This window comes from Idiotropiscis lumnitzeri, chromosome 2 (genome assembly GCF_059441095.1).
Source record: "Idiotropiscis lumnitzeri isolate Australia: NSW breed Sydney's pygmy pipehorse chromosome 2, RoL_Ilum_1.0, whole genome shotgun sequence".
Taxonomy (NCBI): Eukaryota; Metazoa; Chordata; class Actinopteri; order Syngnathiformes; family Syngnathidae; genus Idiotropiscis; species Idiotropiscis lumnitzeri.
In genome coordinates this window covers 7,866,086-7,885,082 of record NC_142392.1, presented here as the reverse complement: position 1 = coordinate 7,885,082, position 18,997 = coordinate 7,866,086, and the positions used below count along the sequence as shown (strand labels likewise).

At 46.4% G+C, this 18,997-nt stretch overlaps 1 protein-coding gene across 6 annotated transcripts in view; it reads right to left on the bottom strand.

Annotated features, from left to right (window-relative positions):
- The window catches only part of nav3 (neuron navigator 3), a 182,847-nt gene that overhangs the window by 20,718 nt on the left and 143,132 nt on the right, over nucleotides 1–18,997 (bottom strand). For all 6 annotated transcript variants that reach the window (XM_088288882.1, XM_088288881.1, XM_088288884.1 and 3 more), the window contains 5 exons: nucleotides 14,839–14,947; nucleotides 9,992–10,432; nucleotides 9,235–9,354; nucleotides 1,335–1,458; nucleotides 242–554 (listed from right to left, as the gene is read on the bottom strand). In XM_088288882.1, coding sequence (XP_088145008.1) covers nucleotides 242–554; nucleotides 1,335–1,458; nucleotides 9,235–9,354; nucleotides 9,992–10,432; nucleotides 14,839–14,947 — 1,107 coding nt within the window. The remainder of the gene's footprint in view (nucleotides 1–241; nucleotides 555–1,334; nucleotides 1,459–9,234; nucleotides 9,355–9,991; nucleotides 10,433–14,838; nucleotides 14,948–18,997) is intronic.

The window sequence follows — 18,997 nt, the reverse complement described above, 5'->3', positions numbered from 1 at the left end:
AATCAAGTTCTAACTTCTTTCAACCATTACGTGACATAACTTACAAAATTTTATAAAATATTTTCATTTGAGATCATGTGGTTGCAAAAGTGTGCACACCCTTATACACATAAATGGAGTACACTTGCCTCCACTTAAAGTGCGTCTATTTAAGATAAAGTTCAGCTGTTCTAGTATGCTTCCTGACTCGGAAAACAGCCGGCCTATCCCACGTGACACTGCGAGAAACGGGGACGTTTACCTGCTGCTTTGTGTGACGCAGAGGTACTTTTCGTCCTGGGCGGCGAGATGCCAACCTGCGCCGTCATTCCCCGTCTCAGTGAGCCAGTCTGGGATATCTGTGCCAACGTCGTCGCCTTCTGACCCGCGTCCTCGTACTGCTGGCCCTGGGCTTGTGACGACGAGGACGAGGAGGAAGACTTCCAGCGGGAGGAGGCGCCGTTGGGATCCATGCCGACGTCGAGTTCCTCCTCCACCTTCTTCAGGTCCTCAGCTCCGACCCAGCTGCTGCTCACCTCTTGATCGGCATGCTTGGACTTACTGGCTCTCTGGGACTGGAGCGGGAAGCGCAAGCATGAACACAAAGCCAAGCATCCCCGGCGTGGAAAATGTCCCGGTACACGTACGTTATTATGTGTCCTTGAATGCACCATTTATATAATGTGCAGAACTGTATTTTTCCTTTTAAAGCGCAAATAAAGTTGAGATGAAAATTTGAATGGGTGATAAACGCGACAGGTAATTTCAAACCAAAGCTAAAAGAAATGGAACGTTTGACGCAAATATTGAGCGGGCAAAAGAAACATATTCATAGATGCAAGTGCAAACTCCTGCCTTTGAATTATTCATCCACCACAGCGAAGACATAAGGCAGGTAGGTAGGCAACGCAAAGCAAACAAAGACGGAGCGAGGTGTGAAGTCAGAGCTATCTTTGGACTGACCAGATCTCCTCCTCCGGGATGCTCGTGCACAAACACACCTACACAAACAAACGCACGGCCGAGATCAGCGCTAGGCCTTTGCTTGACAGATGGCCGTGCCGTCTCCCTAGCAACACCGGCGTGTCTTGAATGAGGGCTAAGAAAGACTCGGCAAGGATAGAGCAACAAAAACAACAACAACAACAACAAAAAAGCCTCCGATGAGAGCAGGACGACTGCACAGCTGCACAGGCAATTTTTAATTATTATTATTCAGATTTTTTTTTTTTTTTTTATATTGTGGTCGGATGATTGATAAGCAACATGTCATGTTGTCGTCGCGATGACATTTAGCGTTATCTCGTGCGGTAATTATTGGAAACGGGATGCCGCCGCACATGGCGACTCCTCACCTGGGCGCTTTTGCTTTCGCGCGACGAGCCGACGGCCGGGTAGGCGGGAGTGTTCAGGTCGTCGGTGCTGATGTTGTCCAAGGTGTCGCTCAGGCCGCTGCTGACCGAGCTGCTGTCGTCCCAGCTGAAGGAGGAGACAGAACGCGTTGGGTGAGATGGAGAAACATTTTAAATAAGACGGCCACTTCCATCAAGTTTCATAAATTATTTATGTAGACAAATGAAGGATTTTTTTTTTTTGCAAACGGGTACCATGGCAACGACATCGGAACCTTTAAGTATGTTGCTGTCCAGATGGAAATTTTCTGGCGCAGAACATCTCTCAAGTTGGATATTTTCTAACGAATTTGCGAGTTCAGAACCTGCATATTTGAAAAACACAGCAAAAATTTTTTTTTTTTTTTAGCGAACGCGGTAGCGTGTCCAGTGACTTTTGCGCCTTTCAACATTCCTTCCGCGATATCTGTCTCAACACTCCGAGCGGATGAGTGGAACAAAGCAGCTAATTGACTTTTTGAGTTTGACTCGCTCACCAAGGGTGGTCTCGCTCATACAAACCCGAAAATCTTTTTTTTTTTTTTTTTCTCCGTTGTTGGTAATGTGATTAAAAAGCACTTCATGGGTAAACGTTGCTTAATTAACATAACGAGTCACGGTGACTGGGCCTCGCAGTCATTAAGGCGAAGTTGAAGCCTTTCGCTCCACATTCAATTGCACAAGCTAATTTATGTTAATAGGAAAACTGGGTTACTGAAGTGAAACACTACAAATCGCAAAATTGACATTTAAAAAAAAAAAAAATGCTGAGCGAGCAATCCAGCATCGTTTTTTTTGTACACACATAGACAAGCTTGACACGGCAGAGGAACAACATCCCCCACGCTCTGCCTGACAAAACAAGAAGACCACACGCCATCCTCCCGAGAGCCCACCCGGGCTGAATATTTCATCGTCCAACTCCCGGGATCAGCTTCGATGGTTCTGACAGAATGGCGAAGCCTCACAAAGCGCCTTCCCCCCTTCAGACCTTTTCGGGAGCCACGTCACCGCGGGCGAACTCGATAACCTGCCGGCGAGGGCGGCGGTTCTGTGTCATCGCGTCTTAAATTAACTATGAGCCAGCAAAATCCAGAGGAAACGCTGCAGAGGTTATTAGCTTCAGGTGTGCAGAGTGTGCGTTAAACCCACGAGGAAACTCTTTCATCCGAAAAGAAAAAACACGACCCTTACATTGCAATTTTCTCCAATTGGCTGTGCAACAGGGTGAAGACTTTCAAATCGGAGGATGTCAGCAGAGTGAAGACTTAAATAAACGGAGTCTCGCCGTGTCCATTCCGCAGATTCAATTCCAAAGCCTTGATTTCCACACGGCACGTATAAGCCGCTCTGCACCCCGCGAACGCATCGCCGGGACGCCACTCAGCCATGCAAACGTTATCTCATGCAATATTCAGCGAGCTGACTTGAGTTCTTACAGAAGGCAGCTTGCAGAAAAAAGCGCTAATAACAGCACAAACAAAGGCCAACAGCGGCGATTACGCCGCACGATGAAGATAAATTAGATTTTTCTTTTTTAGGGGCCGCTCGATATCCCATATTTGGGGAAACAAATTGAAAAGGAAGAGAGAGGCTCTCGTATGAAATAAAGCACACGATTCTGAACGAGGGGAGTCGAAAATGGGATTGTAAAAATTTTCATTTCATCTCCTGTCTCCAAAGTCATTTTCTAATCATTTCTGAAAATCCTTGCAACGTAACGGTGCACGCACTGCAAATCAACTAAAAAGTGTGGAAACAATTGGAGGTAGTCATTAACTCATTTTAATCCAAAAAAAACGTAGCTATACGTCTTCAAAATTGTAGCGCCTGCCTCCCAAAGACGTATTTATACGTCTTTGCCTTTTTATTGATTTATTTTATTTTTTTTTACATCATTGCTCCGTGTTTTTATATCTTTAGAACACAATATTCTGTAGGCCTTGCAAAATCCAGAAAAACGCTGAGATTGAGTGGTTTCCTCTCGTGAAAATTGGCTGTGATTAAATGAGTTAAAAGCAAACTGCATCGCATAGGTCACAAAGGGTGCCTTTGAGATACAAGCTCTCTTTCGCAGAAACGTTCGCTTTGACATGCAAACAAAAAGGGAACTCAAGTCACTATACAAAAAAAAAACAAAAAAAAAAACAAGCGGTTTGGCAAATAGTGAGCAGTTACTGCGCTTAGATTTGAGCGTGCATGGTCACGGAGCAAATTCAACTCTTATCTCAAAGCACAGCCTACAATTTAACGACAGCTCATGCGTTTCGAGTTTCGATGCAATCGGCATTTCTCTGCCTTGTGCTTGTGACGTGGTAAAAAGTTAAATCTAGTTTTAATCTAATCTTCACCTCACGGAACACATGTAAAAACGCTGGCGATAATTATTTAAATGCATCGGACGTTACGTGGACGATACGATTTTTGCAGGCTTGATGTGAGCGAAGAGGACGGCTGTCTAGAGAGGTAAAACTCCACCGTTGCGACCTTCTGCTTTCCCAGGTGGAATTCAATTACCAGCACAATGTGTGCTACGCGGACGGCAAGGATCCCCAAAAGGATGCGACAGACGTGAGAGGGATCAAGACCCAAAGAGCTCGGCTGCAACTTGGCAGGCAGAGAAAAGCAGCGAGAAGAAAAAAAGAAAAAAAAAAGAAAAAGGAATGGAAGGAGAATGAATTGGCAGAGAGCTTCAGGTAAGAGGCAACAGATCACTTTTGATCTCGTTAGGCCGAAAAATGGCTGACAAAAATCGAATTTTCATTGCTTTATGAATAAATTAACATTTTTGAGTATGAGGAGCTGCGGTTCGAATACTGTCCATAAATGAGAGGTTAATTATAGCCACTGCACGCTCAAGTCTGGAGACGCACACACGCACACACACATAAACAGTGCTCTTAAATATAAATGGAAAAGCTCACATCCTCATTTTCCCGCACCGTAATCCGATTTAATGCCGCTGAGCCTGTGCAATTACTCTTCAGAGAAGCCAAACACATCTTTCTCAAAGGATGCAAAAGGACTTCACACTTCCCTCTCCTGCCTTTTTAACAGCTGCCAAAGCAGAGCAGTGCGAGTCTCCACTTGCACCAAAAGTGAGAAAGGGCAAAACCGACACAAACACATGAAGGCGCATCAACGGGCTGTCTCCAGATTCCCGACAGGGGGTCGCTTCTACCTGTCCTGTCCACTCACCTCGAACGGTGATCCCGTCAAGCAAGAATCACGCCGGAGATGGCTCCGAGCTGCGAACGGAGCGCTCGTCCGGGGAGGGGAATGGGAACAAGAGGAAGACGGGACTACTTCGCTGTTCCACTTTCACCCCCTGCAGCTCCTCCCCTCTCTCCTCCGCCGCCATCCTTCCCCAACCCGGGACGGGCCCGCCAGCCCCTCGGAGGCGCAATCGGACGTGCCGTCAGCGGCGTGCTGGCGAAGGTTCATTAAGGGAGGGTGAGGATGTGGAATTGAGCCAAACGAAGGCGGGCGACAGCGAGCATGCAGACTGCGCTTCGTTTTGGCCAAGCGCCCCTGAGAGGAAGTGCAAAATGAGTGAGGCGCTAGCCATTCATCTAGGAACAAGATTCATAACTCCCATTTTCGGAGCACTGAGTGGGTTAATGGTACCGATGCAGCAATGAGACTTTTCATTTCAATCAGGTGTGTTGGGGGAGGGGAGACATCGAAAATAAGGTTGCAAGGGGCAGACAGCCTTCTGTCCGCTTGGCTCACTACTTCCCCTTCGCCTACAAGACTCCTTTATCTTTCTGGGATTAGAGCTCCACTACTTGATGAATAGCAGCACCGCATTGGTGGCCGAGTTGAATTCTGACCACCGGGGATTTTTTCGGGGCGTGCGCCTCGAATCACCAATGAGCAGATCGTCTCGGCGGGGAATGTTCTTGGTGAAAGTGGGATTAAAATAAATTGTTGTGACCCTTTCAAGAGGGGTGTTACCTGACATGCACCATATGTGAACTGGAATGCATCTCGAGTGTGCAGAGCATTGACGTTAACTCATTGACGGCCATATCCGTCAATGGCAGTGAATGAGTTAAATCCAGAACAAAAATCTCATTATTGGATTTTTCTATTCATTTTTCTTTATTTTTATTATTTAGAAGGGGATCATAAAACCCAGTACAGTTTTCACTGTATGAATTACATTTACCCCAAATTATAAAACCAGGAACTAATGGCTCAATATTGATTTCATTGACGAAACAATCAACAGCCACCGAAATGTTGCGACCATTACACAAACGTCATCGGTCAACAAGATTAGCTTTTCATACTCCCCGGGCTGTAAAGTGAATTTGCGAGGATGGGATTCTCATGTTCCGAGAGTCATTAAGGTCCCCGCGGTGACGAATGGAGTCCAATCTCCCAATCGAATGAATTGAAGGAGCTGAAGCAGCAGCGAGCGGCTTTCATCCATTTATCCTCAAAGCTGTCTTAGAATGACTTCTAGACGACTCTATAAAGGAGTTCAATTATCGCCATGGCAATCTGAATCGCACCTCATCGTCAAGTCTTACAACTAGACATGACCGGTGCTTGATAAAGACATGAAAAAATGTCTTAAGTGCACGCCTGGTTGACACTTCAGCGGGGATGAGGATGTTTAAATACCTTCTTATGTCACTTCAACTTGACTCATCGCCACATTTCCTATAAATCATCACATTGAGTCAGACCTGAGACTGCTGAATTTTTAATACTAGCGTGAGATGTAGCACGTCATGAGTCAGAATCGGCTCTCGGCTTCACACCAAATTTCCGATTCCCGCATTGCGTTCGCTGCCCATTCAGCTGCTAATGTGGCATCCATCGTCCCCTATCGGAAATGATCAACGGTTCCGGAGAGTTGTGAGTGGAGGAAATCTCGAGGCTTTCTGAATAAATGGATTCTTAATTAGCATGCGTTGCTATGGGAAAGCGTTTCGCGCACCTGCTCGAGTGCGGAGCCCCATTTTGCATGAACACAGGGGCGCAGCTGGGCACTCCGATCGAGGAGGCAACTTCCTCCAATTATCGTCAGCGTTTGCAAAAAATTTAGACTTTGTTTGGAAAGACAGGAAAAAAAAAAAAATTCTGAACTTGTTTCAGGTGCGAAACGAGAGTGACTGAACTACATGTGAACTTATGGGGAGGGGGGGGGGGGGGGGACTCGTCACCAAAATCTCCTCACCTCGACCGTCAGCGTTCGGCGCAGTGACAGTCGTGATCCTTCTTAGTAACGCGTGCGCACAACCACGCTTAAATAAATAAATCAAATCCGCAAATGTGCTGTATTTATCGGCTGAGAGTCAAAAATGCTCACGAGTGCACACAAAGTGCTTGGACGTCGCATTGAGGAAAACATCTGATCTGATTCGTATGAAGTTAAAAAAACAAACAAAAAAAAAACAGATTCGATTCATTTCGGCCTCTGATCACAAGAAGAAAGGCGTCAAGCGGTGTTTTAGCCACAGATGGTCGTAGTCACCTGCTTGGCTATCCGTTGTTATATAAAGATTTAAAAAAAAAAAAAATGTGAAGCATAATGAGCCTCACGGGAGCGAAGTTTATGCACACTCGATTGCTGCCAGGCTGCGTGTGAGTTTATTTTATTTGAGTGTGTGCCTGATTCTTGATCATAATAGAGAGGGGGGGGGCGACGGAACAACAACAGTCGGGAAGCAGCTTTGAAAAGACTTCAATGCTCCGCAATTCGTCCTCTTTTCGTGATTAAACGGGAATTACAGCATTGTGTCGGATAAACAAACATTTAGCGCCACGCGGCATTTAATAGCGAGCTATCGCTCAAAACGCAGCTTGAAATTTAAAAGCGTGGCTGGAAGTGATTGTTTTTTTTTTTTTTCCTCCACCGAGAAGGTAAAGTGGCATTTTCTCGCAGAATCAGAACACCACAACCGTTTTGGGTAAACATCGTTAGTTTTGCACGTCATTTATTTCTTTTTTATTCAGAGAACAGAAACGGAACATGATTTGTGGTGAGGCAAATTGTGGCGAAATTGAATAATTCCAGCTCAGGTTTTCGACTTAAAACTCGATTTCGAACAAACTTTAAAGCATTTGCCGCATTTGCGATGGCGACAAGTGGACTTTGCACTTTGGCAGCGTGATTTTTTTTTTTTGATTGAACAAAAGCATAGAAAAAAAATTGCAATTTCGCCTAAACTTTAAACGCATTTTTATTTTCTCCCCCTTGCAAAGAAAGGAAGGTTTCCCTTTCAGAAGCAATCAGAGCAAAATTTGAGCAAGAGAAAGGTTCATTACAAATGAGAATTTAGCAGCTCGCTAAAGAAAACTTCCCACTTTTGGTAGTTGATCCAGTAAGTGCTCCGCTTTGAAATGAGCTCATATTGTCAATTTGAAAGTCATACAAATAAACTTTTTGACATTCAGAATGCATGTACGGACGTGTGACTTTAACAGGAAAAAGTTCCCTCAAAGTCAGCTATTGCCGCCAAAAAAACCCAATCAAGGACGGCGTATCCTGTCCTCTGTGAGAAACTCGGCGAATGATTGCTTGGGAAATGAATTCCCAGGCTGAGCGTTGTCAGCCGCCAGTGGGAAGTGTCAGCTCAAGCTTCTGACAATCACGCATGTCACCGCGTTCTGCTTAAAGCCATGTGCGTTGAAGGAACGGCGAGCTTTTCACTCATTTTCATCGCCGCGTACGGGCCAAAGGGAGGAATGAAGACTGGGGAATGAAATTCCCAACAGCCCCCCCCCCCCCCCGCGCGACTCGAATGCATCTGAAGGAAGAGCGGGCGTCAATATTTTTTTTCCATCACGTTCAAAAGTCTTTTTGGGGCGGGGAAAAAAAAAAGTGCTATTTCCCGCGTTTACGTCTCGAGGAAAAACTCCGGCGAGACGCTTCGCGGGGTTCATATTTATTCTCGGCCCATCTGTCTCCTCGCTTGAGTGTCAAGTGTGACGGGCCGATGAGGACTGACGGGGGGGGGCGGGTTAATCAGCTAGTCTCAACCTGCCGCCAGGTCTCGCGTGTTTTGACGCATGGCCGCTCGCTGATATGAGCCGGATGACTGACGGACTGACGGACTGATGTGACGAGTTGTTGTGTCGGTGCAAGCGTGGACTTACATTTGGATGACTTATTTCATCCTTAAACTCAAAGCATCTGATTGAAAATTTGCTTAATCTTTTATTTTTTTGGAGGCCAATCTATCCATCATTGGCTGAAAAACTCACCTATTCGCTGTGTAATTTCTAAAAAAATATATTGCAACAGCGCCCTCTGGTGGCATCATAATGCCAAGCAACTATGTTGAACTGAGAGTAGGTATTTCATTTAATCAAGCTACAGTGTTAAATAATATATGATAATAATAATAATGGTCAACTATTCCAAATACAATAAAAAAAAATGGAAAAAAAAAAATTCAGCCATTGACACGCCATCTCTGTCAAAATAAACAGACAAATATGACAGTGATTCGATATTCAACCCTTATAAAGTTGCCCATTGACGGATTTTTTTACGCCACCTCTTCTCACGCGTCACCGCATCAAGCACAGTCTGCTGGATTTGTCCTTGAACGGCACTTTTAAGTGAACACAACAAGCGGAGCTATGCACGCAAATGCTTTTCAGTTGCGCGCCAAAAAAAAAAAAAAAAACAAAGAAAAAAATGCAAAGCGACTTTGCCGAAACTTAAGCTTGACTCCGCTTCATCCCGGACGAGTGGAAATCAAGCTATTCCGAGTTCTTCTTCCTCAGCGCACACTCACAAGAGTTGAAAAGCAACCGGAGCTGTCAGTTTACCCCAAATAATAAATCCGACTATAGACTATGAGAGAAAACAAGCAGCCCGCTGCGATTGGCGGGTCCTTACCTGTCCACGTCCGCTTGGATCTCTTTGCTTCCTCTGTGCGAGATTTCGCAAGAAGAAGCCGCGTCGGCTGCTCGGCCCGTGTTCCGCGCATACAAATGCAGACCTCCGTCTGTTAGATATCTGCGGGAGGAGAAGTCGCACTTGGGTTTTTTTTTTCTTTCTTTTTTTGCAGTGGAACTTAGCCAATGAGAAAGAGCGAGTGAACAGAGCGCCGGGATGGATGTTTGTTAATTACTCTTTACAGTTCAACTGATTTTTTTTTTTCCCCCCCAAAGTGAATGTCTGAGTATGTTTGCAATTAGCATACATGGTTGGGATTTGAGCGCCGATAGCAATCAGACACGGCTGATAAGACATGGGAATGATTAGCCGACGGGCTAATTGAGTTAATTAAATGGCAAATCACCTTTCTGTCAAGACGCGCTCAAACAATTTGTCGCAAATCGCACGGATGTTTAACTCCATCAATCAAACCGCATCAATTTCATGCCAATTCCCCGGCCCACCAAACTTTTACGAACATGCTAACGCGTCTTGGAAATCCAAGCTACGAGTTAATTTGTTCAAGGACGAAAGCACATTTCTAAACTAAGGATGGACGGCAACAATATAGAGTTTTCATCGTTTATCTGAATTAAATACAAAAATTCATAATTCACATGATTTATCCCTGGATTTAATTGACAAGCAACATTTAATCACACATACAGGCGTGAAAGTTAGCATGTGCTAATATGATTAGCACTATTCAGCCTACCCGCTGGTGATTTCATCCATCCGTCCGTTCTTTCCCAGGACGTCCCCATCACTCATGTAACCCGCCACCTCCATCTGCTTCCCTCCTTCCAGCCCTCCTCCTCCTCCTCCTCCTCCTCCCCGCTCACCCTGCTCCGCCCCCCGCGCTCCTGCCGATCGCCTCAGGGGGGCGCTGTACACAAACCTGGAGGGGTCAGAGTGGCCGCCGTAGCGCCCCGCCGTGGCGGCGGCGGCGGCGGCGGTGGCCGTGGCGCCGCCCGCCGCGCTTGCCCTGGGCGTGGGGTAGCCGCCGGGCATGGAGGGGGCTTCGCCCGCCTGGAGACGCGGCGTTTGCGTTTGGCCGAGGCGCCAGGCCATGGGGGAGGAGCGGGCGGCGAGGGCGGGGAGACTCCGCCCGTTGACTTCTGTGGTCACAGTTGTGTCGAAGGTGGTCTCCAGTGTGCTGCAAAGACAAAGAAACAACGATGGATGGCAATGAATTCTCGCTGATACAAAAAGAATGGTAAACAAATTTTATTTTAAGGTCATATCAACCAGCGTTATGCCCCACATGACAGGACTGAAATTATTCTTTCAAGACGATGAAGCTGTCACATCAGGTGCACTCCGGTGTGAAGGTCACGACTCACAGGTGAAAAGATGTCAGCAAGCGTGAGACCCCCCCCCACCCCCCCCCCCTTTTAATGTGCATGCTGCTTCACTCTTACTCCGCCTCACGTGCGTGCTCGTGTGACCTTCCGAAAGCGCTGCTTTTTCCAGCGCGCTAACTCAAAAAAGTGGAGGATGAGGAAAAAAGCCAAATGTCCCATGAGACAAATGTCACAGTCGGGGGGAATCTCGGCAAAACGTTGCCATTGTCGCGCAGAATCAAATCTCTGATGCTTTTCAAGCAATGATCTTATAGTTCCGAGCTTCGAATCTTGGCCAGTACAACTTGAAGCAAGAAGATTGGTAACTCCAGTCTTGCATCCGCCAACTCACCTACCACACTTAACTCATTCACGACCAGCCCAGCAAAAAAAAAAAAAGGATTTTGACGTATTTAGCCGTCAATGGTATTGAATGAGTTTTAAAAAAAAAAAATTGAATGGCCGGAACACAAAACAATGACGCAATTACTGTAAAACTGGACTATCATCCAGCGATAACTACACAAAGCCTCCATCATGATTAATCCGCTTTTGTCACAGACTCAATATGGTAATGATCCTCCATTATGCAGGCAGCAGGGACGCAGAAAACCGTGGTTGCAGCTTTGCAGCCAAAATGAACCAAATGTAATTAGTTGGACGATAGTGATGTGTGTTCATTGCTGGACAACGACATGAAAGCGTGCGGCGGTACCGCGCTGGAGCTCTCTGCTGGGAAAAAAGGGCATTGCATACTCACTCGGATGGGAAACATTGAGGAACCAGATGTTTTTCTTAACAAATAATGCTTACATGTAAAAATTGGAACATTTTAGGTTTAACATTTACTTTGCAATTATTCTATAGCAGCAAAAAAAAAAAAAAAAAAGAAAAAAATGAACGCTCCCTTACCATTGATTACCAAGTGGAATCAATAAAACTGATAATTCACAAATAATAAAATATAGGCGGAGATCCCATTCGTAGATAAAGACAGTAACTATTTTGAATTTGTCAGCTAAGAAACAATGAAGGGATGTTGCACAATTTGTGCTGCTGACAAAAAATTACCAGTGCGTCACATTAAAAAATAAATCTTAAACAAAAATGGCAGCACATTCAAACTGAAAGAGAAAGACCCACAAGGTTTTTTAAGTGAAATATTTTTTTGGGGAGTTCCAATTAACGCTGGTTGCCGGCATCTGTTGAATGTAGTAATTAATAAAGTAACTTGTCATCCAACCTTGAATATTTTAAAAATCAAGTCATCCGATTCAAAAGCGGACTAATAATCATTTGATGAGCCAACCCGCCGAGTGGCAACGTGAGAAGGGCAATGATGCCAGACATATTCACATCACACATCTATCAACAGCTATCGATGTCAACACGCACACACACAGCGACGCACGCAATGTCCGGCTAGACCGCCCCCCCCCAAAAAAAAAATGTGACACCGCGTCACAATGAAAATGCAATTTGCCGCGCTAAGGAATAGAAATCTTTTCAACATTTCGTACACGACGCAGCTTGCAAAATCAGCTTGTCATTATCTCGAGGCAGCAGAACGAGGGAGAGGGAGAGAGGGGGGGGGGAATAGAAGGCCTGACAAATAGAGGGAGACGGCGTGCGTGTCGATGCTGAGGATACGGCGGGAAAGGAGAGGAAAGACGCTGAGACGCTTTCAACGTCAAACCGACCACACGCAAGCTCATTAAAATACGTAAATGTTGAATTTTAAATGGAAATCAGCTATAGGTGCCCCCTCGGTGCATATTAATAGCGACTTAAAAGACTGGCGCTTCTCAGGTTGTAGCTTGTCGAAGTATGCTCGAGTTCAAAGTCTTTTAGCTTTTTTTTTTCCTGCAAATGTGAAGGAACATTTTATAAGTGCCAATGTACTTTTTTTTTTTTTTTTTTTTAAATGTCTGCAACCAAAGAATGATATGACAAGATTTTTTACAGGCTAGACCGGTCACCGGTCTAAAAAAAAAAAAAAAAAAAAGTCACATTCGACAACTTGAAGATTGCGTTGGCTTCCGACAGGAGCGACTAATTTAGCTGCTCCTTCAATCTGTTGGCTAAAAAAACAAAAAACATTCGAAGTGTCATTTGATCGTCGCGGAATCCCGCAAATAGAGAAGCGATGACAACATGAAGAGAAAGGCCCTCGAAGATCATGACATTTTTTCAAACGGCGACTTTTACTCTTGTTTTGTCAATCGATACGACCGCGCCGCTCTCGAGGGGGAAAGCGAAAATTAAATCGCGCGCTTTGGATCGATGGCGAGTGTCGGAGGATGTCTGGATGTTGTTGATGTGATTGCGGCTGCTACACAAAATACGCATTTGGATCGGGGCGCATCTCAAAAACGCATTCAGAATGGAAATGAAGCGTGGCCAATGTTTGCGTCGGTTTATGAATTATGCATCGGGAAGGTGGCCAGCGCATTATAGGCGAACGATGTAATGAGCTCTAATACAACAGATTTTGTCATATTTAGAGAATTAAAAAAAAAAAACAAAAAAAAACGCTTTTGTTTGAGGTTACGTTGCTATTAAAATCATCCAGCTTGCTATTAAAAAAACCTCGAGGACATAACAGGTACAGCGCGCGACACCCAAAATCGGCCACAGGGAGTGATGAGCATGACTGTCATGTCCGTGCGAGCGTGACGCTGATTAATTGCTTTGCGGTGATTACGGCCGTTTCTTATCCAGGAGGGAGATTAGCCCGGTCTGTCCAGGCTTTTGTCATGGACTCAATTGGCAGGCACCGTCTGAAGCACTTATCACATCCCCACTATTAAAACATGCTTTACAATTTTTCCCCATTCAATTTTTGCTTGACTCTAATTTTACCGAAAGCCGATGTCATTTTCGGCAGCCCGTGTAAATGTAGCTTCACCCCCACGCGATCCAATAAGACCGCCCAAAACCCGTATCTGTGGTGGAAATGTATTGATCACGGCTGACTGGGAAGCCTCCAAGGGGAGAAATAAGAAATAGAAAACAAACACACCCTCGCACGCGCACATTCACAGAAAGCCATCTGTCATGGCTGTCGACGCCGCCTTCCTTGGTAAATGGGCCAAAACAGCCAAAATAATGGACTCAGGAGTCTCCTCGCAGACGATCGCGACCGTCATGATGTCTGAGCTGCGGTAACGAGTCTGCTTGGACGGTCAATGTGGCGCGCAAATGAAGGAATGTTTTGCAGGTGAAGGGAGCGACCTAATTAAACGCAGGAAATATGGAGGAGACGGCGATGGTGATAGAGGGAGCATCATTAATAATTTCCGGCGGATCTTTCCTGTGGGATCAGTGCGAGGGAGATATGGAAGATATTGAACTGAGTCGAGGACATCAACGTCAGAACAGTCTCAAGTAGCAAATGGGAGGAAACGGGGAGCTGAGAAGCGAACTTTGTTCGTGTGTTTGATGGGGTTTAGATCAGGGTTCTTGTGTTTTCATGTCATCCCGCTATTGTGGACTTTGTTTTGTTCACGAGGGTGGGGTCACGCGTGAAAAATTAAGATTCGGGCAGCTATTGGCCTCAAAGTCGGGGAGGTTCACAGTGGTGATTTCTGGGATGAGCAGGATGTATTTCCAGTTTTGGTGTCGACCGTTTTCAAAATGAGCACGGGCTTCGGAAGCCAAACATGTCCCTGGCACCACCACGCATCGTCTTAGTGGGAATTCACAAAAGCCGAGAGCTGCACTTTCAACACTACAGCCCATCGATAACTACAATCCAAATCTTTGGAGATGGATTTACGTAAATGACTTGTTTGTCTGCATATACATTGAAAGAACTGGTATGAGATGTGGAACTGAATCCGACATTGAAAACCACTTCAAACAACCACATTCCAATCCGGTCTCGCCGCCAATCGAGGATCCATTTTGAAACTATTAGTAGCAGAAGGCTCTCTCAAAATAAACACAGGCATTATTCCGGCGCCAGTACCGGGTTGAGATTTGGCCGTATGGGCCAGGTAGGGGTCCACAGACTTGGATGGTTGCAAACTTGGCAACGCTGGACTAATAGTTGGACAGTGAACGGTGTGCCAGGAAAAAGTAGAAATCGATCAACAAACAACCTTGAGCAGGTGGCTAAAAGTACCGAAAGGCTACAAGTTTGAGAAACTATGGCGCTAAACCGCTCACACCAAATGTTATTCTTGGTCGTCATTTTCAGGTATGACTCTCTTCCTACCTGTGGCTGATCTGTGTCCCCCGTAGACTGGACATGGTCTCTTCCAGGTTCTGCCGCAGGTCAGCAATGTTCTTTACCGTCCTCATTCGTCTCGTCTCCGGGTCCTCTCCTGCAGACACATTCGATTTAGTCGACACACACACTCGCCCCAAGAGAAAAGACATTCTGACACACAGTTTTCCATCACTTGTCACAGTGTGTCGCATTTGGAGCAAAGTGATAAATGGTCATTGCAAGTCAGACCGGATGGAACCATCTTTTTTTTTTGTTGATACGGACACTTTTAGTTTGTTTCATAAAAGCAGCACTATATGCTCTACATTGTAGAGACTACACAGACCGTCTTTCTCACCCCCACGCTAATTAGTCAACAGGAGAAACGCAAACGCTTCTCGGGCCATCGGCGGAAGTGACGCGGGAGCTGACTCGCCAACGTGGCGGTCATGCAGTTATTTTGTTTTGTATTTAGCGAATCAAAATATGCAAATAGAACAGCCAGGGGTAAAAACAAACACAGAGGCAACGAAATATATTTGAAAAATACGTGTTTAGCGTGACGTCATTAGCAAGCGCGCAGCCTCCGAAGGACCCCGTTCACATCTAGCAACCCGTCCCTCTCTAGTACCGACAACGGCAGCAGAAGCGGCGAAATATCGAGTTATTTCGGCCATAAAAAAAGGAATATACAACACACAAAAAAACCCTCTGCCGCCGTTGTTAATGCATAACGAGGTAATACAACAAACCTTTCTGACCATTTGAATCGCTCTGACGAGCCCCTTTATAACCAGATTCCTTAGTGGGACCCGATGTAAAACCATCTACTCAAAAAACAATGACAGACGCCTTTATTATAACACCCAATGATAAGAAGTCCAAACAGCATCGACAAATCACGAATGCAATAACTCTTCACGGGGCGAAAGTGAACGTGAAAGACAACACCGTCTCGAAAGAGAGGTTTAAAAAAAACAGATCCACGCTCGACAAAAGGTAGAAAATGTGGCGCACGTATTCCTATCAAGTGGCCATCCCAGAGCTGTATAATAAACAAAGCAAAGTATTCCCAAAGTCATCTGGTGAAATTTTTTCTAGTTTTAATATCGCAATGTACATCGCAGCCTCTCCAAAAATCGCAATGTCATTTTTTTCCAATATTGTGCTGCCCTACTATGAAGCCTCGACACATTATTTCCGATGGCCACGCGTAGCATGACGTGCCGTGACATGTCCAAACATTCTCTCCACCCCTGTCGGAAAACGGCGCTTATTATCAGCCAGCTAGCAGAACCTTAAGAGTGACTGTCATGGAATAATCTCGTGTCTTTAAATGCCGCTCCTCCCCGCCTCTATTCAGACATCAGACTCAACTTGCTCATAAGCGAAGGCCGGTTCGGAGCGTAAAGCTGCAGGCTTATAAAGTATCTTCTTGTCTGCTCTGATTAATCCTCCCTCATCAAGGAACTGGAATAAATAGCATGTGAAATACGAGCGTTGAATGGGCCGGCTGATGTCAAACTGGGACCGAGCTGCGTTCACAGTCTCCGAGCCCACATCCTGACATCAAACCGAATCCGGGGCAAAGAAAGCGATTTCAAGTTTCACTCGCGTTCCTCGCGACTTGCAGGAAAACAATTGAGGTGTTTATGTGCCGCGTTGAGAAGAAACACCAGCCTAAGTATAGATTCATAAAAAAAAAATGCATTCCAGAGTCGACTTAGGGCACTTGGAAACAATTGCAAAGGCACTTTGTGATTGATCACATCCCGAATAGGATTCCACACTTTGCGGGGGGAAAGGGGGCTGTGAACTCTCCGGTGTTTTTCCTCACGTTGCAGAAACGAAGGACTCCAACAACACTGCCGGTATGAAAGTATTCTCACGCACTGGCAGCAATCTCCTCGTTTTGGAGTGGCACCGTTGACCAAGTATGATGAATGAGTGGCGGCCTCGGTGGCTCCGACATAGCACTTATCAGATTGCGGGAAAGCCGAACGTCTCGAATTGATGAAGCGAGACAGGGAAACAACCGAGAATGAAACAAAAGAAAAATGAACACAGGGCGACATCCGGGAATCAGCCATAATTATGAAAGATAAACACTTCCACGCTTTCAACCCAAAGATGATCTTTCGCTACGTTGACACCCGCCCTCAATTTTGCTGCACCGTCCTTGGCGCTGACCTCACAGAAGCGAAAGGCTCGCCGGTATAATTGAGGTCATATTTTGACTGGCCGGAGCAAACAGGACGGCACGTTAAGTGAGGTCAAAAGTGCTGCCTCATATCAGCCAAACCGCACCCAGAAAGGAAAAGCTGGACTGTTAGGAACTCAACAACGATTTGCATCAGCCGTGCTCGTGAATCGTCCACTGGAAAATTTGCCTTTTATTGTTTTTCTTCTTGCTAGAAGACACCACTAAAGAAGTAAGATACAAGATCCGGGATGGAGACACAGCCCGTAACCCACATTCGACATTCATTGACTTTAAAGACTGGTGTGTGTGTGTGTGTGTGTGTGTGTGTGTGAGGTGCACCTGCACATCGTAGAATAAAGCTGAGCTCGACCCCACAGGCAAACATTGCGCACATTCAGCAAGTCAATTAAAAAAAAAAACGGAGAAAAGCGACCATGCCTTGCTCAAGTCAAGCCCCTTGAAGCGCTTTTCCTGGCTCAGCCAGAGAAGACACGCATGCAACTTAATCCCCGGAACCCGATATCCTAACGTTCAAAAATATACGGCGGCTTAAAGGGACATAAACTGAGATCCCCGACGGTGCACCCTCGTTCATTTAGAAATAATGTTTTGCACCTTGTGACAAACACTAAGGTGAAAAGATGGAGTGTTTTGGTAACCTCACCTCATCGGAGAAAAAAAAAATATACATTTTATTTGAACCTGAAAGTGAACAAAAGAATTACAACAATATTTATAGCTTTGAAAAAACCACAGAATTTAGAGAATAAAACAAACAAGATTTATTCATTTGATTTTTTTCAAGTTCGGCGGGCCAGATTAAAACATTTAACGGGCCACGTGGGGCCCCCGGGCCATAGTTTGCCCACACCAGCTCTATAATAACTGATTTTCTTTCACAAGTATTCACGCGGTGTCAGGGTTTGTTTTTCACCAAAATTAAAGAAACTTCTTGTCATGAAGCATCCACTCTGCTTGCTAACGTGTTGCCATGGTAATTGTGCGTCACGGGTTGAGGAATGGACTGTGCCGACTTACGTGGCGTGGCTGCGTGTGCAGCACCTGCTCCAGGTCGCCCAGCATGGCGAGGATCACATCCTTATCCAGCTGAGCCGTCCCCTCGCGAGGCCCACCCCCCGAAACCTCCTCCTCTGCCCAATAGCCGCCCTCGTTCTCCTTGCCTCCTCGCTTCCCGCCGCCCGTGCTTACTGCCTCGTCCGCGTCCGCCTGCTGTTTGGGCTTGAGAGGAGGATCGCCCCGTGGGTGGCCGCCGTAGGAGGCTCGCTGCGGCCTCAGCGCCCGCAGCGTTGCAGCGCCACGGCACGGGGATGAGGGAGTGCTCCGACTGCGAGAGCATCTTGGTGAGGGAGAGCGACAGGGATCGAGCTCGGGGGGCCGCCGCTTCTGGGACCGCCTCCTTCCGGGGGCTGCCCTGAAGGCTCCCCCCCTGCCCCGCTGTGACGAAGCCGGGTACAACCGTGGAGCTCTGACGTGGCGGGAAGCGAGGGCGGAGGCTTGTCCAGCTCCGAGGCGTAAACCCGCTGCTCGCCATCGCTGTGCAGCGTCAAGTTGGTCAGGGAGCGCTGCTTGAGCCGCAGGTTGAGGTTGTCCGAGAGAGGCTGGGGAGGCCGTCGAGCCGGGCTGCCTCCCTGATACACCGAGAACTCGGCACCCCTCTTCATGTCTTGCCTCTCACAAAACGCCTCCTTGTTTTGCCAGCTTACCTCTACGCTTGCTTCGGCTCAACGGTAAAAGTACGTTCATCCCGGCTTGACTGTTGCCGCAAATTGGACCGAATCAAAGGATGGAGAAGGTAGCGACATGGTTCCCATGGTGCTGGTACGAAAGAGAAAGCACTCCTCTTCAGGTCGACAGGTAGAGTCCAGATCCATCCCGAAGTCTCCTCATCGTCTTCCAGATCCATCCCGAAGTCTCCTCATCGTCTCCATCAAATCTTACAAT